Source organism: Cotesia glomerata, linkage group LG10 (assembly GCF_020080835.1).
Source record: "Cotesia glomerata isolate CgM1 linkage group LG10, MPM_Cglom_v2.3, whole genome shotgun sequence".
NCBI classification, from domain to species: Eukaryota; Metazoa; Arthropoda; class Insecta; order Hymenoptera; family Braconidae; genus Cotesia; species Cotesia glomerata.
Window position 1 is genome coordinate 8,415,105 of NC_058167.1, and position 26,298 is coordinate 8,441,402.

The following is a 26,298-nucleotide window of genomic DNA, read 5'->3' on the forward strand; positions in this document are numbered from 1 at the left end:
ACACCACGAAAGGTACATGAGCCAGACTGTGCGACATATATATCACACATCAGCATTGATCACAAATATATACATAGACGTACATACATTATCAAGCTAATAAATCTAATCTGAAGACACAGTGCTTGCGGTGTATTGTTTAGTCGTTTTTAAAAGCTTCGCCGTACAAGAAGTACGCGAGTTAAAAAACGAACTTATTTTTAATAACTAGGGTTAGAGGTACCGTGTTAAAGTGGATTGTTCAGTGTTTACCGTTCTATAATATTTTCTGGAGTTAAATAATTATAAATAAGTAATATTGAAGGATTAATTATAAAATATGAGTGGATTATTAAAGCTCTCGTCTCTTCTCTCGGGACAACCCGCTAGAGTTCTGGTATGGATATTATTTTTTAAGTTATATAATAATTTTTATTTATTGAACGACAAGTCTTGCGCATTTTCTTGCAAGACTTAACTTCACTCTGGGACTAACTTTGTCGAATGTTACGTAACTTAATCCTGATCTTCCTTATTTATTTTTTTATTTTTTAGATTTATTATTGATGGATTTGCTTGTGAAGACATATTGTGCAATTTTCACCCTCGTTTTTTACCCGCCTGGATATAATATGGAGTTTCTCTAATTTAGAATTTTATTTTTGATACTTTGGAGTTTTTAGGAAGTCATTTAGAAATAACGGATATTTTTAATTAGAGATCTTAATTTTTTGATGATGAAATTTAGAAAGTTACATTTTATTATTTATCGAGTTAATAAAAATGAAAAAATTATTTTTCAGATGTCATCGTTTCGAATTTGTTGAATAAACAATTTTATTGATAAGAATTTTTTAAGTTCCAAAAAGCCATATTTTATGAGAATTCAACGCTACAGCATAAATTATATATATATATATATATATATATATATATATATATATATATATATATATATTTTTATATTCTTGTACCTAGTAGCCCACAAATGATTTATGGAATTATAGAACGAAATACTGGGTGTGATAAATATGATATAAAAACTAGCTGATATCTAATTTTTTTTTTTAATTACATTTGCTATATAAATTTAAAAGAAATTAAATTTATAAAATTTCTACAAGCAAACTTTTTTTTTTAATTTTCTTTATAATAATTTAAAAAAATTATCACACTAAAATTAGCAGACACTTGATAATTTTTTTTCTTAAAAAATAAACTAGGCCTAGAAAATTATTTTTAAAAAATTGCATTTATAATTTTTTTTGGAGCTTTTAAAAATAAAATTTTTTTTGCTATAATTTATTTTAAAAAATTTATCTAACTTTTTTTTTTTTTTTTTAATTAAATTTGCTATGGAATATTTAAAAGAAATTATATTTATAAAATTTCTACAAGCAAGTTTTTTAAAAATTTTCTTTATAATTAAAAAAAAATTATCATAGTAAAATTAACAGACACTTGATAATTTTCTTTCTTAAAAAATAAACTAAGCCTAGAAAATTATTTAAAAAAAATTGCATTTATAATTTTTTAGAGCTTTGAAAAAGAAAATTAAAAAATTTTTTTTTTGCTATAACTTATTTTAAAAAATTTATCTAATTTTTTTTTTTTTTTAATGAAATTTGCTATAGAATATTTAAAAGAAATTAAATTTATAAATTTCTACAAGTAAATTTTTAAAAAATTTTCTTTATAATAATTAAAAAAAATTATTACTAAAATTAGCAGACACGATAATTTTTTTTCTTAAAAAATAAACTAGGCCTAGAAAATTATTTAAAAAAAAAATTTCATTTATAATTTTTTAGAGCTTTTAAAAATACAATTTTTTAATTTTTTTTTGCTATGATTTGTTAAAAAAAAAAATTCTAAAAATGATCAAATGACTCAATTTTAATTACACTATAATTGATATAATTTATATACTTAAAATATTTTGTAGTTATATTTCACGTTAAAACGTCACGTTATATTAATTTACGCAGTCACGTCTCAAAATAAAAATATTTATATTGCTATTAATGACACAAATCATTTAATCACATGTTAGAACTATGTTTGCCCAACTTTAAAAACAAAATAAATTTTTCTAGTCCATATTTAAATCAAAAAAAAAAAAATTAACATACTTACATATTTGCTATTTAATTAAAGTAATTGAAATAACTCAAATATTTACAATAAATTTAAATACCAAAGATAAAACTAAAAAGATAAAGAAATAAATTTTTAACGATTGTAATTTTTTTTTAATATAACTTTATTGGCTATCAAAGTATTTATAAATGTCACTGTTAATCTATCATTAGAGTAATTAAAGCTTAATAAATTTTTAAATAGCTTATCAGTGGCTCGAGTAATTTAATCTAAAAACTTTCCAATTGCAGAATAAACTGGGATTGCCGGTGGTATCGAACCGAAGCTTCCATCACACACCAAACGGCAATGCAAAATCATCGGACGCTATCTCCAAGCAGTACCCAGTAGTGGATCACTCGTATGACGCCGTGGTAGTGGGAGCGGGAGGCGCTGGCCTGAGAGCGGCTTATGGTCTGGTAGCAGAAGGATTTAAAACAGCAGTAATCACTAAATTATTCCCTACAAGATCCCACACCGTCGCGGCCCAGGGTGGAATCAATGCAGCTCTGGGTAATATGGAAGAAGACAACTGGCAGTGGCATATGTACGACACTGTCAAGGGGTCAGATTGGCTTGGAGATCAAGATGCCATCCACTATATGACCCGCGAGGCCCCCAAAGCTGTAATTGAGTTGGAGAATTGCGGAATGCCTTTCAGCCGAACCCAAGATGGTAATTTTTATTTTATTTTATTAATCAATAATATTGAAAATAATACAAGTTGGATTTTTAAATTTAGATGCTTGTGTCGCTTCTTTTTGATCCATAACGATCATCAGAGTCACTGCTGGAGTCGGAAATATTTTTAATTATCACGTTTTTGTAATGAATATCCTTATTCTTCTTTTTCTTCTTGGGTTTAGCTTCATCATCCTCCTAAATTAATAAAATTTAATTAATACTTTTTAATTGATATTTTATAAAAAAAAAAAAAAAAAAAATACTTACGCGATAGCTTTTATTCTTAGTCGCTTTTCTAGGTCTCTTCATTTTCAATTGTGGTGCTTCTTTTTCTTCATGTTGATGACTCTTTTTTCGTCGTTCCACAGCTTTCAACTTTCGTATTCTCTTAGCACCATCGATATACGGCTGCTTTTGTTCCTGAGACATTTGCTTCCATTTTTCTCCAGCTTGTTTCAAAAAATTTTGTCGGTTTGTTTTACTGGGAGTTTCATTTTGATTCTGGAAAATATTAATACAATTATTCTTACTAGCAACCTTGCAGTCACTATATGACTACCGTGATTTGTGAACTATAAATAATCAAAATTTTACTTCATTAAATAATGACTTTTGTTAAATTGCACTGTATTTTCTTAAATATTGACGTTTATAAAGATATAAGCTCATCCCGATGTTACACTCATCAAGAGCTTTCATTTGAGTACCCATATGCATTTTGGTATATTTTTCATATATTTATATACATAATATATATAAATATATAAAATATATGAAAAAGTGATGTGGCTACTTAAACGAAAGGTCTTGATGAGTATAACATCGGGATGAGCTTAGATCTTTAAAAATGTCAATAATTCACAAAATATTTTTTAAATTGCACTGTACTTTCTTAACTATTGACGTTTTTAAGATATAAGCTAATTCTGATATTATACTCATCAAGAACTTTCATTTGAGTATCCACATGCATTTTTGATATATTTTTCATATATTCATATATATATATATATACATATATAAATATATAAAATATATGAAAAATTGATGTGGGTACTCAAATGAAAGGTCTCGATGAGTGTAAGATCGGGATGAGCTTATATCTTTAAAAATGTCAATATTTCACGAGATACAAGGTCATTTCTTAATTATGTATCTAGAGATAGAGCATTTTCGAATGCAGCCTAAATATTTATCATAATAAATTGACTATCGGTGAGAATGATATGAAACCTTGAAAAAGCACAAATTCATGTCAAGACCTTTGCAATGACACTAAATTTCACTAAAAAAACTGATTTTATCATATGAGTATCCTGGATACAAAATTTTTCTTATTATCTTAATAGTATAGATTATACGTATTATTTAAATGATTAAATAGAAGAATATATAAAATAAATTACTTCAGTATAAACCTTCCTGAAGTCACTTGTATAATTAATAAATGCATTGACACTCTTCCATGAGTGATCTCTGATAGGGACAATCGGTGATCTTGATCGCGTTCTTCCCTCATTGGATTGAGTCGCATTATAATCAATTATCTCCTGTCTTCCACCGTCATTCTGTACCGGAGTACCATTGTTAGTTCTTTCGTCATCGCTTCCTGTTTCTTCATAGCTATCCATTTTATAAGCTCAATTATAATTACAAATTTTGTTATTAAAAGTTATTTAATAAAAAGATAAAAATTGTATACATTAAAAGTTTATCTATAAAAATTTGTTTGTCTCGTTAAAATGACACAAACAAATGACTGAAATTAAATTATCCGAATTTAGCAACTAAATGATTATCAAAAATTATTTTATTTTTAATATTAAATACTTTTTCATCATCTATATTATTAAGAGAATAAGAAAAATTTTGTTTCCAGGATAGTCATATGGATAAAATCGGTTTTTTTAGTGAAATTTAGGGCCAGTTTAATCCAGGATAAAATTATTATTGCCAATATGGCATATATATATATATATATATATATATATATATATATATATATATATATATATATATATATATATATATATGCTGCCTATTGGCAATAATAATTTTATCCTGGATAAAATTTTATCTCGGATTGAAAAACTGGCCCTTGAAAATTTAATGTCATTGCAAAGGTCTTGACTTGAGTTTGTGCCTTTTCAAGGTTTCATATTAATCTCACTGATAGTTAAGTTATGATGATAAGTATTTAGGCTGCATTCGAAAATGCTCTATCTCTAGATATATAATTAAGAAATGACCTTGTATCTTGTGAACTATTGACATTTTTAAAGATATAAGCTCATTCTGATGTTACACTCATGGAGACCTTTCATTTGAGTACCCACATCAATTTTTCATATATTTATATATATTATATCTATACTAATAAATGGAGAGCCGGTTTTTTTGTTCGGTTATACTGTGAAAACTACTGAACCGATCGCAATAATACTTATACCATAAGATGCAGAGTGTTTCGGAGAAGGTTTTAGTATATGATATGGTGGTGATTATTTATTCGGAACCTATATTTTTGTGACTTAGAAATAATGAATTTTTATTGTAACTAAATTTATTCTATTCGATTGTCATTTGTTTAGAATAAATTTTTTAATTCTATTGGTTATGTTTATACTCTAGACAGATTTCTTCACTTATGAGACCTGCAATTTCTTTAACTGAAACTTTCAAAGCTCATTAAAAATTTTTTTTTTTCATATTAATTATTATTCATTTTTGTAAGAAAGACACGGGAATGTTATAATGATTGCATGATAAAAGGTGCATGCCAATTCGATAGAATTGGGAATCTGTGCAAGTAAAAAAAATACTCTAATTAAATTTCAAGTCTAGATCTAAAAATGCAATTCTATAAAGCGCCCAGCGTAGCGTGCGAGTAACAGCTAGTATATGTATATATGAAAAATATATAAAAATGCATGTGGGTACTCAAATGAAAGCTCTTGATGAGCGTAACATCGGGATGAGCTTATATCTTTAAAATCGTCAATAATTAAGAAAGTACACTGCAATTTAACATAATTAAGAAATGACCTTGTATCTTGTCAACTATTGACATTTTTAAAGATATAAGCTCATCCCGACATTACACTCATCGAGACCTTTCATATGAGTACCCACATCAATTTTCCATATATTTATATATATTATATATATGTATAAATGAAAAATATATCAAAATGCATGTGGGTACTCAAATGAAAGCTCTTGATGAGTGTAACGTCGGGATGAGCTTATATCTTTAAAAACGTCAATAGTTAAGAAATTACAGTGCAATGTAACAAAAGTCATTATTTAACTAAGCAAAATTTTATTTATTAATAGTTCACAAGTCACAGCAGTCACAACATGACTGCAAGGTTGCTAGGTAATTACTATTATATTGATTTAAAAATAATAATAATAAAAAAATATTGTGTGGTTTTATGAAACCACGATGCAAGTAATACTTTTTTTTGATCGTTGACATTCAACTAAAGATTTTCGGAAAATTAATCAATTTAGGGTATTAAAATCGTGTTTGTAATCTTAACTAAGGAGCACAACCAGTGTGAAATTTTCAAAAAATCGATTTATTTTTTTTTTCATATTTCAATAGGTTATACCTTTAAAATTAACATATTAAAATTTCAAATTGATGTTTCAAATAGTTTTTGAATTACAGCCATTTACAGAGTAGCCGCTCGGCAGTTAGAATAGGATCATTTTATCTTTAAAATCCGCGTTTTTCTCGAAACAGCTTTTTTTAAATTTGTTGGAGTGATTAATCAAAGACAAATGATCTGATCACTACCAATTTTTTTTCTGCATGTTCTATATATAGTTCTCCATACAATGACCCTCCAGTTTTTTGATCTGATCAAAATCGAATTTTGGCAGGCCGAAAACGACCAAATTTTTGGGCAAAATTCAATTTTTTTTTTTAAACGCCGCCATTTTGTCAATTTTTGATATTTTTTTTGACTGAGGGTCATTGTACAGACAATTTCTAGTTTAACGGGATTTTTTTTTTTTCGGTTTCATTTATGAAGAAGGCCGGAATCACTGCAGCAGTGGAGGACTTTTTTTTTAGAGCTGTCGGAAATCGCGTGTAACTCGGAAAATATTTAATTTTTTTATTCAAAAATTTTACTATATATTCTTCAAATATGTATTAATATACCCTTAAAATAATTCATACATTTAACGAGTTTTTTTTATTTTAATTCCCAAAAATCGCCTTTTTTAGGCTGTCACACTAGTTGTGCCCCTTGATAATTAGTAAATGAAGGGACAGCCCAGGGTATGTTGCCGCGATTGTGCTTATAGTTATTAACGGATCTTAATGAAATTTAGTACACATGTTTTTCAGACGATTACCTCAAATAAGTTTGAAGATGAGCTAAGTCGTCGGTCCATAAGTTTAGAAATAATAGCCATTTGAATTTTTCTGAAGATAGTGAAAATTATCTTTTCTGTCTTTTTATTTCTAAAGAACATTTAATTGAAGTAAGATAGCTTATTTCTTGAAAATTTATCTTAAGGCTGATAAAATTTCGTCGTTAATTTGATCTATAAAAAATTTCCCGAATGATGATTTTATTAAGATTAAGAATTTCAATTTCTGCCAGTTTTTTTGGCACGCGGGTTATATTAGTCCGTGTAATAGAACTAATTGATAGAACTAACGGTGGTTTGATTAAAAATTAATTGTGATTTTTCACTGATAATTTAAGAATTTATTGTTTGATATCATTTTTTTTAACTATTAATTAGGGCTATACATTTAAACCGGTTAAGCCGGTTAAAAAAATTAACCAGGTTAACTAATTAGCTAACCATCAGCTTAGCCGGTTAACTTAAATTAGCTAAGCTAATAAGCTAATTTTTTAACCGGCTAAAAAGTTAAATTAATTTTTCGATCAATCACTTTATCAACGAACTTGATTGCTATAGTAAGATTTTATTTAAGGCCTTTTTTAAATTTTTCGCCAAAAGTTGATGTGTGTACAATAGAAAATTTTGAAAATATTTAGGTCAGGGTTTGCCCGATAGGAGGTAAGGATAGTAATCCATTGTTTACGATCATCTGTTTCTGTTTGTAAACACTAACTACTTGTTGATAAACACACTTTAACATAAAAAATACGGAGTCAAATTGTTATTTATTATGTCGTCGTTATGAAAACATTTTATTCGACTTACTAGTGGATATGCAAAGTGTAAATATTGTGAAGTTCAATATAATGTTAAAAAAAACTACTTCATCATTGCGACACCACATACAAAATAAGCATACTGACAAACTCCAAGCTGCTACTTCATTTAATGAATGTGATTCCAAGTCTCAGTACGTAAATTCTCATTTTTTTTTTTATGTTATATTTTTTTTTTTTATTTCGATTTTTACTTGTATACCGTTCTTGGTTTTTACAAGGCTGGGTAGATGGTAGCTGCCGCATTCCGCGAGTGCGCCACCGTCCTGTGTTTTTTTTTATACTGTCCTTGTTTTATTCAACGCTTTTTTGGACCCCAGCACGTCCTCTTTTCACTCCTGTATTTTCACTACATAATCAACCTTATTTTTTCACACATTTATATACTCAACTCTTTATTATTATCACTGCGGCTGTGGACCTTGTGCTTTCTGTATACTGTACAGTCAACGCTCTCTGTATTTGACTCACCCGTACAGGACCATTCTCTGTATTTGACTCGTCCTTGTCCATAAGAGCTGTGTAAAATCGTCAAATACAGAGGAAAAATGTGGTCAAATACAGAGAGCGGTCAAATACAGAGAGCGTCGACTGTATTTACCCTATTCCTCACCCCTTTCTATCGGTTGTTGGAATAGTGGCGATGGGGAAACCACGGAGAAAACCCATGCCAGTACAGTTCGGCTACCGGACCGACCCCCGACGGTTGGTGTTGGAACTATTCGAACAACCGTCGGGGCTCGAACCCTCGCCTCACGGCATGATGTGCGTGCGAACTAACGGGATAATGACTTAACCCGCTCGGCCATCATGCCGCTTTTTTTTTATGTTATAAATTGAATGCTTTTAATTTTATAAAAAAAATAAGTATTTTTATTTTCATTTACCACTATTATCAATAATTAAACTAAAATTTATGAATGTAATAGATCTGAAGATGAAATTGAATTGAGTTCTACTACAAATAAACGAAGAAGACTAACTACGAATAATCTAGATCCTAAACCAGGCTCAAGCACTGAAAATAATGATGACTAGGATGAGAAACGTCGCAAATTACCTATTAGAATAGTATATTACACACCTAGGGAAGTAAAATAAGAAATGTCTCAGATCACATGTAATTGTCTGCCGAGGCGAAGCCGAGGTTGACAAACATGTGATCTGAGGCTTTCTTATTTACTTCCCGTGGAGTGTATATTATTTTTTTGTCCGACGAAGGCGGAACGCGGCAACTTTGTTTAGCGCAGCGAGACGAAAGTTGCCACTTTCCGCCCGGAGGGCAAAAAAATATTATGCTCGCAACGTAAGTAATTTTGTTGAAAAATTAAGTTAATTGTCAAAATTCTATGTATTTTGTCAGCTTACGATTTTTATTCATGTATTTATAAATTATATCAAGTCCATTGATATTTTTTTTTTTTTAAGAATCCAAAGTCTGAAGCTATAACTATTTCTTTGGTTAAAATGATCGCTATGGATATGCTTCCATTATCGTTTGCCGAAAGACCCGGAATCGAGCAGTTTCTAAGGACTGTTTGTCCTGAGTATACTAAACCAAGCGGATCAGTTATTAGAAATCGTCTGCAGGGCATTTATGACGTTGTTTGGAACAAATTGATTTCGACTTTGAATAATTTTCCACATATTTCGATTACAACCGATGGTTGGTCTTCACGTGCCAATCATTCATTTGTCACAATCACTGCACACGGCATTGATGACCAATGGAACCTCCGTTCATTTACACTGGATACATTAGAGATGTCCGAAAGTCACACAGCGAGAAATACGTACAATCATTTAAAAGAAGGACTATCAAGTTGGAATCTATATGAAAAAGTTATAGCTGTTGTCCACGATAATGCACCGTACATAGTTGCTGCCATCCGAGATTATTGGAGCAATGACAGTGAAATAGATGTGAGCGTTCGCTGTTTCTGTCATTCCTTACAACGTGTTGTTGAGCGGACTTTAAAAAATGACGTGTTATCAGAATGCTTACGCAAAGTTTCTGCTGTAGTAGGGCATTTCAAGCACTCAAATAAAGCGAGTACAGCTCTAACTTCAGCTCAAAAAAAATACCGTTTGCCAAATCATCGATTAATAAGTCACTGTCCTACTCGCTGGAATTCTGCTTTCGCAATGATCGAATGTGTTATTGAACAACGGGAAGCAATAACATGTGTTTTGTTAGATAAAGAAGTGACAACCCCAGAATCAGTGAAAAAATTGCTGCTGAGCAATGATGATTGGGATTACATAATTGATGTTAAAAAGATCTTAGAACCTTTTGATGTTACTACTAGAATAATGTCCTCGGAATCACAATCAACAATTGCGATGGTGCGACCAATCGTTCATTCAACTTTGAAAAAATTTTTACAACCCAAAGATGACGACAGCGGAGAAATTCACTTATTGAAGGATATATTGAAAGAAGAGTTAAGAACTAGGTTCTTAAAAACTACAAGTGTTGCTTTGTGTGGGCTCGCATGCTACTTAGATCCTCGGTATTTATTACATTCACATTTAATTCGAAGTCAATGAGAAGTCTTACACACTTGTGTGCATGCAAAATCGCTCTTGTTTCAACAAATTTTTATTTTATAATGTTTTCACTATATTAATTAACTATAGTTAATTATACTTTTTATAATTTTTATTCTTCAGATATAAAGATTTGCGTGATGAATCTCAATCGTATCGACAAAAAGTTAAAGATGCATTGTTAGAAGTAATATCAATTGAGAATACTCATCATGAGTTTCAAACTTCGGCCAAAGATCAAAGGGAAAAAGATCTGGAGTACCTCTTCGATCTTGAACGAGGTTTATCAGGGGACCTTGAGCGAGCACTAAGTTTTGAAAATAAGACTACTATTGAGAAAGAAATTGACAAGTATGACAGATAATTAATTATCCCAAAAGGAGATAATCCTTTGCTGTGGTGGAATTCGAAGCGGCATAAATATCCAATCTTAGCTACTTATGCAAGAAGATATTTGGGCGTCCCATCCTCGAGTACACCGTCCGAGCGAGTGTTTTCAACAGCAGGAAATGTTATTTCCACGAAAAGAAGTTGTTTATTATCTGAAAACGCTAATTTGTTGATATTCTTGTATCAAAATCGAGAAATTATAGAAGAAATTGATTAAAAGTTGTTGATAGACAATCAGGCCTGTTAATTTAATATTAATTCAAATTGTTTATATTAGACATTACGTAATAAATTGATCTAAAAATGAGCATCATTTAATTTTATTGAACTCAGAATTGAATTTTACCATTGCGTCACAATTGTAATTATATATACATATATCTATTTTGAAAATTAATTTAACTTTTTAGCCGGTTAAAAAATTAGCTGATTAACTTATTAGCTTAGCTAATTTAGGTTAACCGGTTAAAAAATTAGCTAATTAGTTAACCTGGTTAACTTTTTTAACCGGCTTAACCGGTTTAAATGTATAGCCCTACTATTAATTATCTTGAAATCTACTTTCCAATTGAACTTATTCCATCAATAACTTTATTTTCACCATAAGTCGAAATTTATGAATGTAACTAATATTTCATAGTAACAAAAACAAGCTCTGATTAAACAAAAGGATTAAAAAGTATTTTAAAGCATTGAACTTTTAATATTTCAAATTTTTTTAAATACTACCTCTTATAAAAGTTCAGTATATAAAGAATCATTTTTGATCCTTTTGTTTTTTTAGGGACTAAACAACATCTAACATTGTATTAAAATATAAATGCTACCCTGTCAGCTGATGCGAGCTATAGGCACCGCCATATTGGCCTTGGCTGCTTTATCCCTACTCCGTGGCCAGCTGTAATGCGACATGCGATAGATGAACGAAAAATTTTGGGGCGATAGAAAAAATGTTTCACTTTAATAATAATAATAATAATTAATTGCTTATAATTTAAAAAAGTAATTAATATCCTATTATTATAGGAAAAATATATCAACGTGCATTTGGAGGTCAATCTTTAAAATTCGGAAAAGGCGGCCAAGCTCACCGATGCTGTTGTGTAGCAGATAGAACAGGGCATTCCTTGCTCCACACTCTCTACGGTCAATCATTAAGTTATGACTGCAACTACTTCGTTGAGTACTTCGCCCTAGATTTATTAATGGAAGGCGGAGAATGTCGTGGAGTGATCGCATTGTGCCTCGAAGACGGTACTATCCACCGGTTTCACGCAAAGAACACAGTCTTGGCGACTGGAGGCTACGGCCGAGCTTACTTTTCGTGTACGTCGGCTCACACCTGCACCGGAGACGGCACTGCGATGGTCACCCGGGCTGGTCTGCCAAACCAAGACCTAGAATTTATCCAGTTCCACCCCACAGGAATCTACGGCGCGGGATGTCTGATCACCGAGGGAAGTCGAGGAGAGGGTGGTTACCTGGTAAACAGCGAGGGCGAGCGGTTCATGGAGCGATACGCCCCAGTAGCCAAAGACTTGGCCTCGCGAGACGTAGTTTCGAGATCTATGACCATCGAGATCCGTGAGGGACGTGGAGTAGGTCCTGAGAAGGATCACATTTTCTTGCAATTGCACCACTTACCCCCAGAGCAGCTCGCAGCCAGGCTCCCGGGTATCTCCGAAACCGCAATGATCTTCGCCGGAGTCGACGTCACTCGTGAGCCCATCCCCGTGCTGCCCACGGTGCACTACAACATGGGTGGAGTTCCTACGAATTACAAAGGACAGGTTCTGACGACCACGAACGGCGAAGACGCGGTCGTTCCTGGGCTTTACGCCTGCGGAGAAGCTGCTTCTGCCTCTGTACACGGTGCTAATCGGCTAGGTGCTAATTCTCTGCTAGATTTGGTAGTTTTTGGACGCGCTTGTGCTATTACCATCTCCCAGGAGAACAAACCTGGTGAAAAAGTCGGGCCACTTAGTCCGGTAAGTTTTTTTGTTCGTAAATTTGTTTTAAAGGGTTACATGGATTTCCTCCGGGAAAAAATGGCCTATTTTCAACAATTTTTTTTTAATAGAAAAAATGAAATATTTTATTCAAACTTTTTACTGTCTTAAAGATATATCGCGTGCCTAAAGGTAAAAAGGCGTATAAAAATTTATGCGCCTTTTTAATTTTGCAAAGGTAAAAGGGCGCACATTTTTTTTTGCTTATCGAGTAGTAGACACATTCTACGCTTAAAATTCAAAAAAAAAATCGCAAAGGTAAAAGGGCGTATGTATTTAATTACACGTCCTTTTACTTTTAAAAATTCAAAATTTTGGTGATTTAAAGGTGAAAGGGTGTATAATTTTTTTTTCGGCCAGTTTACAAAAGAACATATTCGTAGTTTAAAAATGTGAAAAAAAAACTTTCTGTGGTTTAATAGCGGCATAAAACCACAATTATACAATTTTTTAAAGTTAAAAAAGAAAATTCATCCAAAAATCAATAAAATACGCGTGATTATTTTCTCGTTTTTTATTTTAAGAAATAGTTATTATAAAATTTGGATTCTGGATTCTTGATCATGATGAAAGGCAAAGAGCAAATAAAGCGGGAAATTTCAAAATATTTGAATGTTATTTGTCATTGTGATTTTTTTTATTACTTAATTTTTACGTAATTTGTTTTTGATTGATTTATTTTCTATTTGTTTATATCAAACTTTGTATATGAGGCTATTATTTTAGTATAACTTGTCTTGTGAAATTATTATTTGACATTTTTAATCAAAACTACATTTTTTTTTATGCGCCCTTTTACCTTTAACATACCAACTTTTTTTTACAAAGATTTTTACGTTTCAGACAATTTCAGACCGAATGGCGAAAAAAAATTTTTTTATACGCTCTTTCAGCACAAATCCTTATTAACCCTTAGTGATACACCCTTTTACCTCTAGGCACGCGATATGTTTAGTAAGGTATTACTGAAATTAAAAAAAAAATATTAAAAACTTTACTAATGCGACGTTATTTCCGGCGAGCCCTTGGAAAAAAGATGCATCCGCGTAGACAGCAGAACTCCTAGCAGGATCACTTGAAGTGAAATAAAAAAAATATGTGCTTTAGTTAAGACTTTAAACTAGGACTTGAACAAAGGAAAAAAAAATTAAAATTGGATTTTTGACGAAGGTTTTTACAAAAAAATTAAAAATTTGGCTAAAATTTCGCGGCATTTTTTTTTTAAATAGTTGTAATTGAAAAAAAAAATCCTTCGTTCCAGACCTTGTAAATTATATCTCGAAGATCTGTCTAAAATTTCATCAAGATCGGTTGAGTAGTTCTTGAGAAATCTTGACCACCGTTTTTGAAAACATAGTTTTAAGAAAAACGCGTTTAAAGTTTTGAGTGACAATGAAATGACGCCTTAAGGGCGCAACTTTTTAAAACTATCTCCGAAACTATTATTCGGATCGATTTGAAACTTTAGGACAATATTCTAGAGATGTTGTAGAATTTAATAAAAAAAAAAAAAATCGATTTTTTGAAACCGTGAAATCCGTGTATCCCCTTAAAGTCATGCTGAAAATAATTAGTTAAATTTTTTTTAGAATGCTGGAGAAGCGTCAATCGCAAACTTGGACCATGTTAGACACGCAAGTGGGTCTATCTCGACAGCGACTCTGAGATTGCAGATGCAAAAATCTATGCAAACTCATGCTGCTGTTTTCAGAGAAGAAAAAACTCTTAAAGATGGTAATTAATTTAATTTTTATCAATAAAAATCTATTAATTAATGGATTTTTATGGTTGAAAAATTTAATTTTAACAATTTACAGGATGCCGCAAGATGTCTGATATCTACAAAAAATTAGACGACCTTCAATTAAGCGACCGATCACTTATTTGGAACTCTGATTTGATTGAAGCCTTGGAGCTTCAGAATCTTATGTTGAACGCCATGCAAACTATTTATGCGGCTGAAAACAGAAAGGAAAGTCGCGGAGCTCACGCAAGAGAGGACTACAAGGATAGGATTGATGAGTATGATTACAGCAAGCCTTTGGAAGGCCAACAAGCTAAACCTATGGACCAACACTGGAGAAAGCACACGCTGACGAACATGGATCCCAAATCTGGAAAGGTAGTTTTTTTTTTTTTTTTTTTTTTAAATTATTTATTAGCCGGATGGTAATTATTTTTTATTTTTTGTTCAGGTATCCATCGACTATCGGCCAGTGATTGACTCGACTTTGGATAGTCAGGAATGTGCATCGGTACCTCCTGCAATTAGATCGTACTAGAATATTTACTAGTAATTCTTAGACCGCACATTTTGATTTAATTTTAAAATAATTTTCCATCAATATTATTATACATCTGAAAGAATAATTCACTTGAAAACTGAAAGTTTTTCGTATTACAAATTCATTAAAAATTAAAAAAATATCTACATCACAAAAGATCGCCAAAGTTTAATACTGTAAGTCTACTCTGAAGTAAAGTCTGCTAATGTTATTAAATAAATACGGTTTATTTATAATATAATGGTGCTGATTATTGTGTTAATCAAAAAAGAAATGGTAGATCTTATAATTTGTTCAATTCTTAGCACTAAATTTTTATTGTATGACAATGTTGTTTTATACGCGGCGCTTTACTTAACAACGACAAGATAACGAAGACATTGATAATTTAAAGCAATACTTTGGGAATGAATTTATTTAAATGAGTATTGATGGTTACGATCATTAATTACTTTTACCTCTATTTAATTAATAGACTATTTTGTTTGTCAGTATTTTTAGTCATTTGAATAAAAAGTCGACATTGAATAGTCGGAAAAAATGTGTCAAGATCTGGTAATCACTTACGACAATTTATTAGGAATCAAATTAAATGGTTAATATTGATAAATTTTATTTTTAGTTATTAAAAATTAATTGAAATTTTTTATCGAAATATTCTATTAAATTTATAAATTGTAATGTCGTACGTTGCATAAGACTGTAAATATTGTAAACGAATAAAAAACAAATTATTACAGCTCTTACTATAACAATTTAATAATAAATTTATTTATTATTTTTCGAGATAAAATTAGACAGCTTAAGAATTTAACTTAAAAAAAAAAAAAAAAAAAAAAAACGGGAGTAAAATTTTTCATCTTTTAGCGCTCTTGTTTTTATAACAATATACACTTTTTTCTACAAAGTAAAATTTTTCTAAATTTTTATTTACAAATTTTACAAAAAAAAATCATTCATCAATTCAATTTAAATTATTTTAATTTCCACAGTTCGTGACTAAAATTTTATTTCTACAAATTTATAAGACAAAATTACCAAGTAATTAATTGACATAAAATAAAACATTATTTAAGTGTTCAGTCAAAATAATAATTCATTTAAAAATTTCATTAATAAAAATTGTGAACAATTGAATTCACGCAGCAAAAGTCTACAATAGCCCAATGTGCTTATAAATTACCAACAAATTTTATTAATTTATTACATATATTTATCCTCCAAATTTTTAGCGTCGCCGCGTAACAATTTTTGTTGCTCCAGCAATCGCTCCAGCGGAGAAGGTCCGGGGCCAGACCAGAGGGAACGTTGTTGCTGCTGATTATTATCAACCGAAGTGCTATTAGGAAAATTATTATGTCCACTCGATCCCCATGAGTTTTCACTAAATAACGAGTACACGTTTTCTTCATTATTAACCGTTCGTTGCTGAAAAAAAACACAAAATTAATTTTTTTTCACACTGAGAGAAAAAATTTATTAAAAAAAATGGGCATTGTGACAAGAAATTAATTTGTCTAAAATTTTAAACAATTTTATTTCTTAGCTGAAAAAATGTAAATTTTTCAACAAATTAAGGGGAAACACCACTGAGACGGTCGAAAAAAAAGGTGATTTTGGGGAATTTTTTGACGAAAATAAAGGAATTTGGGGATCGGATTTTTTTTCATCAAGGGTACACTAAAGATTATTACCCTAAATTTTTATTAAAAAATATTTAATCATTGCAAAGTTTTTAACAGTCTCTTAGAGCACTAGAAAAAATATCCCCTTCCATGGTCGCATTGATAACTCAAAAATGAATCATCTGAAAATAAAACCTTAATTGCTTTTTAATCAGTAAGGATGTAGTTATCGTTACACGTACGGAATTTTAAAAATTTTGATTTTAAAGATTTTTTTAGCCGGGTTAAAACAAAAAAGAAACAGTAAAAATAATGAGAAAATTTTCAATCAGTCACCATCTTTTTAAAAATTAAAATTTTCAAAATTCTGTACGTACAACGATAACTACATCCTTATAGATTAAAAAGCAATTTGGGTTTTTATTTTCAGATGATCCGTTTTTGAGTTATTGATGCGACCATGGAGGGGGGGGGGAATTTTTTCTAGTGCTCTACGAGATTGTTAATAATTTTGTAATAATTAAATATTTTTTAATAAAAATTTCGGTTAATAATCTTTAATGTACTCTTAATAAAATAAAAAAAATCCGATCCCCAAATTCCTTTATTTTCCCCGTCAAAAAAATTCCCCAAAATCACCTTTTTTTTTTGACCGTCACAGTGATATTCTCCCTTTAGGTAGTACCTCCACGAAAAGTATATTTCAAGAAACTTATGGAATTTTTCTTATCGAAAGATAAATATATTAATAATTCACCACCAAAATTTCAGATCAATTTACCGCACCGTTTTTGAGTAATTAATTTTCGAAATTGCATCTTTTACACGCATACGTTGTATTTCTTGTTGTATTGTGCGCGAATGCGCTGAAGCATTCAGTATTCCACTAACAATTATTATACAATCTTCAATTATTCATGGAACTTTTCCTGATATCTGGAAACAGTCCAAAGTATGCCCCATACCTAAGACTGGAAACTTGACAGATGTTACTCTGTCCAGACCCATAGCAATACTTTGCTCGTTCTCCAAAGTACTGGAGATGTATATCTATGAAACAGTCTTCAGTGAGTTTCAGCCCATTGTCTCTCCACTTCAGCATGGCTTTATGCCCAAACGCTCAACAGTAACTAATTTAGTATATTTCACTCAGCTTGCTAATGAAACTCTTACTGCTGGGGAACAACTTGACGTATTTTGTGCAGATTTTGCTAAAGCATTTGATAAGGTTGACATCAGAATATTGCTTAATAGACTGCGTGAACTAGGATTAACTACTCACTTCATGTGCTTATTAACTTCATACCTAGTCAGCAGGGAAAATATTGTATATTATATGGGATATAGGTCTAAACCCTATATTTCTACTTCGGGAGTTCCTCAAGGATCCAACCTTGGTCCTCTCTTATTTCTTGTCTTTATCAATAATCTAGCACAGCATACTTCCTGTTTCTTTGATTTATTTGCTGATGACTCTAAGCTGTATATGAGAATACATAATTTAAATGATTGCATATTTTTACAACGTAACATTGAATGTATGGTGCAATGGTGTAAGGACAATGGGCTGCAACTCAATACTGACAAATGTTGCATATTAACACTCACTCGGAGGAAAAATATTATCAACTTTGACTACAACATATCTGGAAAAATTTTAGATAAGAGTACTACAGTCAAAATACTTGGGGTAACATTTGACAGTAAACTTACTTTTGCAACGCACATTAATAATATTATGTCTGAAGCCTGGAAAACGCTAGGGTTCATTACTCGAGTTTCAAAAAACTTTAATAATCTTAATGCCATTAAATTGTTATATAATACATTTGTTAGACCAAAACTTGAGTATGCTTCGCTAGTATGGTCTCCTACTCAATCAGGACAGTCCACTAAGATTGAAAGAGTTCAAAGAAGGTTTTTAAAATTTTTAATTTGGAAAAAAACTGGACTTTATCCGGCTCGGGGAATTGCAGATCTCACGCTATGGAAAGAATGCGAATATCTTACTCTCGATGAAAGACGCATCTGTGCGGAATTCTCCTTTGCAACTAAATTATTTAACAACTTGGTGGATTGTCCTCAATTGCTATCACTGTTTAAATTTAAGATACCAGTCTTAGGTATGAGAAATCAAACTCCAATGTACATACCTATTGCTAAATCTAACTTATCTCAGGCAGCGCCAATATATCGCATCTCTAATACAGTGAATCGCTTTTATCAATGGGAACCTGCACTTGATATGTTGAATTGTCCTAATGGCTATGTAACTGCGTTACTTGGCAAACTAGCAACTAAGTGGCGTTAAAGATGTGCAATTATGAATTAATAGTTAATAAGTCATTTTTAATAGGTAATAATTAATAAGTAATAAGCAATAATTACTCAGCAATTTTTATGAGTGGAAATGAATGAAATCACTATGCTAGCTATAAGTCATCTTGTTATACATCAAAAATTTATTTTTCTTATGTACTAACGATTGTATTATTAACCCTGTTAATGGCCTAGGCTGTTGGGTTTGTTTATTGAAATAAAATAAAATACGTGTGGTGCAAATTTTGGTGGTGAACTATTAATATATTTATCTTTCGATAAAAAAAATTCCATAAGTTTCTTGAAATATGCTTTTCGTGGACGTACTACCTTAAATTCTAATTACAAAATTCCCCATTAAAAAAAAATTTTTTTTTTTTTAACTAAAAAATACTTACTTGCGCATTAGACGTAGCCGGTAAGCCACCAGGAGGATAAGACCAATTAGCATAAGAGTTAACATCATAATCACAATTTTTGGGAGCTTCGGTGTTCGACCACCAGGAGTTAGGCATCGTGTTCTGAGGGTTCCACATATTAAAGCTCCGTTCTTCATTCATAAGTCTGTAGTCAACATTAGTCGGTTGGTTCATGAACAGGCCAAGCCGGTCTTGCTCCAAATTATTGCACTGAATGCTCTTCCCTAGGACACTACTCTCAACGTCTTCCACCGAGAGCATCCGATTTTTCAAGCCCTCGCATGGATTAACATTGACCTGGTGCATTCCTACATTCAGCTGAGGCATAACAACGGGGTTTGGTACAAAGTACGGAGGAATATTAACCGGGACGTTTATCAGTTCCGGGCTTGGAACTATTGGAACACTTGGAACGGTATCCGCTAGAGGGCCAGAAACTTTAGGCACAGGCTCAAGATTAACCTTAGACTCAGAATTATTATCAAGAGGCTTGTCCAAAGTCTGAGAACTCTCCTGAGGCACCTGGTCCATCTCAGCGCGCCTCATGATTGCCTGGATCGCGATATTCTGCCTGATTTTTCTAGCCAGTGGTGCTGGATTCCTCTTAACAAAAACATTCTGCTGCGTGTGGTTCCTAGTGTGCTTCCCATTATCTTTCTTCCTATCAGCAGCGCCATCTGCAATCTCCTGAAGTTCTATCCTCAGTGTAAACTCCTTCAGCTCCTTAAGTAGTTTATTATTTATCGAATTGTTCGTCGTGGAAACAAATTCTCCGGAGTCCAGCGTGATCAAGTTGGATCCACTCACCTGATACTCTGTCAGCAATCTTCCTAATTCAATAATTCTTACAGCGCGCAATTTCTTAAGGTCATCTCCGCTCACAAACTCATCAGTGAATTTTAACTTTTCGAAGCTTTGTTCCAGTGGCAAAAAACCCTGGAGCTCCCAGTCTTCTGGCAGAGGAATTTTTATAAATTTATCAGCGTCAAAGTCTCCTAGCTCTTTGCTAAGACCATTCAGGAGTGCGCATAAACTAGGCCAGATTTGGAGCCGGGATGAAAAGGCTGGTTCTTCTAGAAGTGATTTTGCCGAGGGTTGACTCATCAGCCACTCCAGGTACAGTTTTATCGTTGGAAGGGCAAAGTAGTCCGTGACACTTGTCTTGAGAGTGTAGACTGGCAGCAATAAAGCTGATAGACTTCCTGCAATTACGTCAAGAATATAACTACGCGCCAATTGCTCATCAGAACTCAGCTGGTCGGGTTTAAGTAACTCTTGGAAGGATGAATTTCCAGACACGTGGTGCAGCGCGTACAAATTTATCACCAACATTTGAACGAGCTTCCAGGAGTTGAACCCATCAGTCGCGATCAAGCCTGTAAAATTGCTGTCAGTTAATGACTTTTTATACTCAGCAGCGCTTTTTCCAGAGTCGGCTTCCTTGAGGTGATTGTGATGAATCGCGCTGTGGAACTTAAGGAAAAACGCTGTGTACTCAGTGGCATTTAATTTAGCAAAGTGTCGATGAGAGGGAACATCTTCGTCCAGAGTCTCCAGAGTCTTGGCCAGGTTGCTGGCAGCCACGTGGAACGGGTGCTTAACTGCAACCGAGCGAGCGTAGTAGTAAACCGTGGCAAGCTTGTCGACTTTGGAGGCCTCCAGAAGCGCCAGCTGGTTGTACGGCTGTCCGCTCCAAGGCGCTAAAGAAACAGCGTGTCTGTAAAAAAGTTCTGCTTGCTTGTTCTCGTTCCGGTAACGGGCTATGTCACCCAGGTGGACTAGACAGTACTGGCAGACGTAGAAGCACGAGGAACGGTGTCTTGAAGACTGCTTGTTGATCTTCTGGACACGCTGGACCGCCTCCCAGGGACTTGACAGTCCATATATGTCCCCTTTTCGGCGAAACGCCAGGTCTAGATTGAATGCCGCGCATATTTCCTGGAGAAGACTTTGGTAAAAACCGCTGGCTGCTTCCAAGCACCAGCTCAGCATGGCCTGGGACTCTGCTCGGTGGACATTCTTGCGATCTTTTACCTGCGCTTGGAGTATTGCTATGTAGTTCTTGAAACCCAGGTTCCAGAGCTCTTGCTCGACCTTTTTGTCCAGAGCGTATTCAAGGTCTAGGATTAATACTTGCTGGTAAATTTTTTGGAGCTCTTGCTGGGTTATCCAGGCTTCATTGTCGTTTAGTAAGTCTTTGGATTGCTGGACTTTGTCTTTTAGGATTTGAGCTTTCCTGAAAATTTATTTTATTTTGTCAATATTTTTTGTTTTTAAATAATTGAAAAATTTTTTTAATCACTTTTTTGATAATTAAAAATTTTAAAAGCCACATGTCATATTTTTTTAATAAAATTCTTTTATTATTAAATAATTATTTGTTTAGAAAAAATAATATAAATTACCTGAGAGCTTGAGCAGCAGCATTGATATTCATCGTCAACTAATTACAAACAGTGTCATTGATATTTTAATAACTAGTTATATTTTATTCACATATTTACTGTCTTTCTAGGTGGTTCCCGATTATTGATCAATCATCTCCACCAGGCTGGCTCGTTATGATCACCAACATGATGAAAACCAACTCTGACTCTGATTAATTTTATTATTTTTATTTGTGTGGATTAACCTAGAAATTTTTTCACTAAATAATATTTTCCCCAGTCGGTAACTTGGCGCTCTAGTCGCTCTGGATTTTATTGACAAAAATTGTATATGTGTTACTTTATATTTATATTTATAAATGCGTTTATTTATTTTTTTACTTGTTCAGTATTAGTTAACTCATAATCTAACAAATAGCCATGACTTGGCCCTGAATTATTTATCTAGGTATTTAATTGTTTACTTTATAAAAACTCCCTTTATTTTTTTTTATAAAAATACTCATGTTGAGTATTTATAAATTATTTTATTTACATGTTTGGTTTAGTGATTACTAATTATAATTAGTGATTACTGAGAAAATATAGAACACCTGTTATTGTGAAAATACTGTATATATTTCCGCTCGGTTTTAAATATAGTCTTCTGAGAAAGTATAAGGTGAGTGATTTTATTCTGATAATAAATTATTTATTTTATGAAAATTTTCTTAATAAATAAATTATGGCAAAAAAAAAATTAAAAAATAAAATTGACATGTAGAAATTTTAAAAAATTAAAAATGCAATTTTTTTAAAATAATTTTTCAGGACTAATTTATTTGTTAAATAATTCAAGTGACAGCTAACTTTAATGTAATTTTATTTGAAAAAAATTTAATCATTAATTTTCTTTTATATTTTTTCAGGTCTAGAAGAAATTAATCAAAAAACCAAAGCCGCTAAAATGAATTTGCATGTGATTGCTGATACACTTAGTATCATTACAATAACTATTTGTTTTATACTCAAGGTTCCTCAAATTTTAAATTTATTAGCTGTCAAATCAGCTAAAGGAATGTCTATTTTAGGATTAATGTTAGAACTTACTAGGTAAAATTATTTTTTTATTATTATTAATTTTGTATAAATATTCGTTTTATTTATGATACTTAAATTGAGACATCTGATAATTTTTAGAATTTCTTTTTTAAATAAATTATAGCAAGAAAAATTTATTTAAAAATTCCATCTTTAGAAGCTTTAAAAAATTATAAGTGCAATTTTTTATAAATAATTTTTTAGACCTAGTTTGTTTTCAAAGAAAAATAAAAAAATTGTCAAGTATCTGCTAATTTTAGTGATAATAAAAAAGTTAGCCGACGTTTTTAATTTTTTGATTTTTTATTTCTTATTAAATTAATACTAAACAATATTTTTTTAAAATTCCAGTTATAGTTTTTCAAGTTATTTACAAATGAAATTTTTTTTTTATTTTTTTGTAATAATTTTTTTAATAAAAAAAATTAATGAAACTTATGTTAGCCGACATTTAAAAATTTTTCGAATTTTTTTTTTTTATCGAAAAAATCACTACAGAAAAATAAAAGAAATTTTCATTCGTAAAAAACTTAAAAAACTATAAGTGCAATTTTTTAAAAATATTTTTAAAAATAGTCAAAAAATTTAAAACGCCGGATAACTTTAGATTATAAATAATACTAAAAATTTTTGGATGTAGGCTAACTTAGTTTTTATATTTAAGTGTTATATTAATTTTAAATATTTATATATAAAATTAATTATTAGGTAAACTGTTTTCATATATATTTTTTTATTTTCAGTTACACAGTAACGACATGTTACAATTACACCAATGGATATTCATTATTATCTTACCTAGAATATCCAATTATTTTAATTCAAGAATACATACTCATATATCTAGTATTAAAATATCTGAAAATGATAAATAAATTAACGATAGCCATTGCTTCATGCTACTTCGTCGTTGGTACCTGTATTTTAGTGGGAATTATCCCAAAAGTTATTCTTACATTTTTAACAGTAAGTATTAGAAAAAAAATCAAACAAAATAACTAGTACTGAAATTAGCAAACATTTTGTAATTAAAAAAAAATTTTTTTATAAAATAAATTATTGAAAAAACAACTCAACTTTTGAAAATTAAATAAAAAAAAATTCTTTAATAATAATTTATATTTTTTAAGTAAAAAAAAATTGTAAAGTGTCTGCTAATTTTAGTGTAACGAAAAATTATAATATAAAAACTGATGATAATAATTAATATTAACATTAATTAGCCAATGGGTACTCCAATATCCGCGTCCAGTAAAATAGTCCAACTGCTAGCAATCGTGAGATCAAAAAACTCAGAGTCTGTCTCCATACTAACGTGGTTTATATCAGCCTTCACCAACATGAGTAAGTTAATAATAAAATTCTAAAATTCACAATATTAATATTATGGTTCATCAGAGATTATTGGAGCGGGCAAATAATTAATACTTCTTGTTTATCGCGATAAACAAGATAAACAAGAAGTATTAATTTATTGGCCCGCTCCAATAATTATCCTCTGATGAACCATAATATTTATTAATGAAGAGCCGATACACTAACATGATGTGGAATATTAAATTATAAAACTAAAGAATGATTTTTTAATTAATTTTCAGCGAGGATATTCACCATCTGGGTCGACTCTGCAGATTTATTATTGCTAGGAAACTTTATAATTTCAACAGTATTAAGTTTGAGTGTAATGCTGGCTGTTTATTACAAGCCTTCTAAAAAGAATTTAAGTTAGTAAAATAATAATAATAGGTATGTATATTTATTTTTCATTGTTAATAAATTTGTTGATTGTTTAGTTTTAAACCAAAGAAATATTTTTTAATGGATTTATTAATGGTCCCATTAAAATAGGTACATCTTATAATATTAACGATAAATTTAAATAATAAAAAAAAAATTTTTTTTAATAAAATTATAATAATTTAAAACTATTAAGATTATATACAGGGATTTTTCGCATTAATATATATTAATATAATAACAATATATATTTATTATAAATATTAAGTCGAACAATTAAGTATTTATCCATCAATATATGATAACTATATATAATTTCCACGCGATATATTAAAGCGACGGACAATATTCAATAATTTTCCATAACTTTATTATTGTCACTGCAGCTCTATGATGTGCAATTACAAGTGTTCCGGGTACAAGTTAATTCCATTAAAACTTGTACATAGATGTAATTTCATTGTAAAAGGCAATCAATATCATTGTTTTGCCTTTTAGTTATTCTACATTAATATAATTCATTTAAATCAACAATAATTTATCAGCAAGTCAAGTGGAAATTAAAATAAATCAACTACTGCATGCAGAGATATTTACATAAGCACATATATTAATATTAATTTAACTTTTAAACGCGTTCAATCACTCTTGATTGATTATTATCTATGATTATGTGTCGTTGGTCCAGAGAACGTTAACAATTTAAGCGACTACGATTGTTATTTAAATAAGATACTAGATCACGCGAAACTTTAACATTGATTATTTTATTTAAATTAATTCAAGGCAATTCTTTGTTAGCTTCCTCTATTTTTAATAATAATAAAAAAAAATACTGAAAAAAAATGGAGGTCACTGACAAAGAATATCCTTTAAGCGAGTATTATTCATGATTTTGCCGCAAATTAAAAATAATAATTCAAATTTTTGATATTATGACAAAAATATTGGTTCTATAAAAATTTTTTCAAACAAAAGTTGTTCAAAATTTAATTTTATAAAAAAAATGTCTCATATGTTGTTTTCTTGGGATCAATAATTTCACCGTAATTTCAAAAGTAAGGTTCATATAATTATCACAAAATAAAATTTGAACCTTTAATTTTGAATCTTAATTGCACGCCTCACGCGTTAAAAAATTCCAAATCGTTGATATGTCCCAATTTAGGTACTAAGTCAATAAAAAAAAATATGTTTTGAAAACTAGAAATATTAAATTATAACGTCAGCGTATTTTTTTATTTATTTTTGTTTAATATATTAACAAATACTGTAGTTGAAAAATTATAAGTACGGCTGTCAGTTAGTCCTCGCGTTTCTTGTCGTCGCCTTTTAGAAAAATATACATTGAGAAAAAAAAAAATTTTGCCCAGAAAAAAATTTCTTGGCTCAAGAATCGTTTAAAATAAATTTTGGTTTTTTGACAAAAGAATATCAATATCTATCATAATAATAAAATATTGGCATTAATTTTGATAGATTAACAAA

The 26,298-nt window shown here is 30.7% G+C and overlaps 4 protein-coding genes across 4 annotated transcripts; 3 read left to right on the forward strand and 1 right to left on the reverse strand.

Annotated features, from left to right (window-relative positions):
* Positions 1–40: 40 nt before the first annotated feature.
* LOC123273209 (succinate dehydrogenase [ubiquinone] flavoprotein subunit, mitochondrial-like) lies at positions 41–15,982 on the forward strand. The gene is made up of 6 exons (XM_044740544.1): positions 41–376; positions 2,370–2,793; positions 11,976–12,937; positions 14,548–14,692; positions 14,776–15,080; positions 15,154–15,982. Exons 1-6 carry the CDS (start codon positions 320–322, stop codon positions 15,238–15,240), a joined length of 1,980 nt encoding a protein of 659 aa, XP_044596479.1. The 5' UTR covers positions 41–319; the 3' UTR covers positions 15,241–15,982.
* On the forward strand, positions 9,317–11,245 carry LOC123273238 (E3 SUMO-protein ligase ZBED1-like). The gene has a single exon (XM_044740587.1). The coding sequence runs from the start codon at positions 9,477–9,479 to the stop codon at positions 10,557–10,559; it is 1,083 nt and encodes a 360-aa protein (XP_044596522.1). The 5' UTR covers positions 9,317–9,476; the 3' UTR covers positions 10,560–11,245.
* A 339-nt stretch (positions 15,983–16,321) lies between the features above and the next one.
* Positions 16,322–22,247, reverse strand: LOC123273199 (protein SMG7-like). Its single transcript, XM_044740524.1, has 3 exons — positions 22,012–22,247; positions 19,586–21,842; positions 16,322–16,671 (listed from the first exon to the last, which is right to left on the reverse strand). Exons 1-3 carry the CDS (start codon positions 22,041–22,043, stop codon positions 16,447–16,449), a joined length of 2,514 nt encoding a protein of 837 aa, XP_044596459.1. The 5' UTR covers positions 22,044–22,247; the 3' UTR covers positions 16,322–16,446.
* Positions 22,248–22,337: 90 nt separating this feature from the next.
* LOC123273265 (solute carrier family 66 member 3-like) lies at positions 22,338–24,817 on the forward strand. The gene is made up of 6 exons (XM_044740645.1): positions 22,338–22,441; positions 22,542–22,654; positions 22,902–23,085; positions 23,817–24,039; positions 24,297–24,417; positions 24,672–24,817. The coding sequence occupies exons 3-6, from the start codon at positions 22,940–22,942 to the stop codon at positions 24,800–24,802; spliced, it is 621 nt and encodes a 206-aa protein (XP_044596580.1). The 5' UTR covers positions 22,338–22,441; positions 22,542–22,654; positions 22,902–22,939; the 3' UTR covers positions 24,803–24,817.
* Positions 24,818–26,298: the final 1,481 nt, after the last annotated feature.

Coding starts and splice junctions, on each gene's coding strand:
- LOC123273265 (XM_044740645.1), top strand. CDS start 22,940: ATGAATTTGCATGTGATTGCTGATACACTTAGTATCATTACAATAACT. Junction 23,086..23,816: donor TTAATGTTAGAACTTACTAG/GTAAAATTATTT, acceptor TTTTATTTTCAG/TTACACAGTAACGACATGTT. Junction 24,040..24,296: donor TTATTCTTACATTTTTAACA/GTAAGTATTAGA, acceptor AACATTAATTAG/CCAATGGGTACTCCAATATC.
- LOC123273199 (XM_044740524.1), bottom strand. CDS start 22,043: ATGAATATCAATGCTGCTGCTCAAGCTCTCAG. Junction 21,843..22,011: donor GCTGCTGCTCAAGCTCTCAG/GTAATTTATATT, acceptor ATAAATTTTCAG/GAAAGCTCAAATCCTAAAAG. Junction 16,672..19,585: donor CGGCTACGTCTAATGCGCAA/GTAAGTATTTTT, acceptor GTTTTTTTTCAG/CAACGAACGGTTAATAATGA.
- LOC123273209 (XM_044740544.1), top strand. CDS start 320: ATGAGTGGATTATTAAAGCTCTCGTCTCTTCTCTCGGGACAACCCGCT. Junction 14,693..14,775: donor AGAAAAAACTCTTAAAGATG/GTAATTAATTTA, acceptor AACAATTTACAG/GATGCCGCAAGATGTCTGAT. Junction 15,081..15,153: donor TGGATCCCAAATCTGGAAAG/GTAGTTTTTTTT, acceptor TTTTTTGTTCAG/GTATCCATCGACTATCGGCC.
- LOC123273238 (XM_044740587.1), top strand. CDS start 9,477: ATGATCGCTATGGATATGCTTCCATTATCGTTTGCCGAAAGACCCGGA.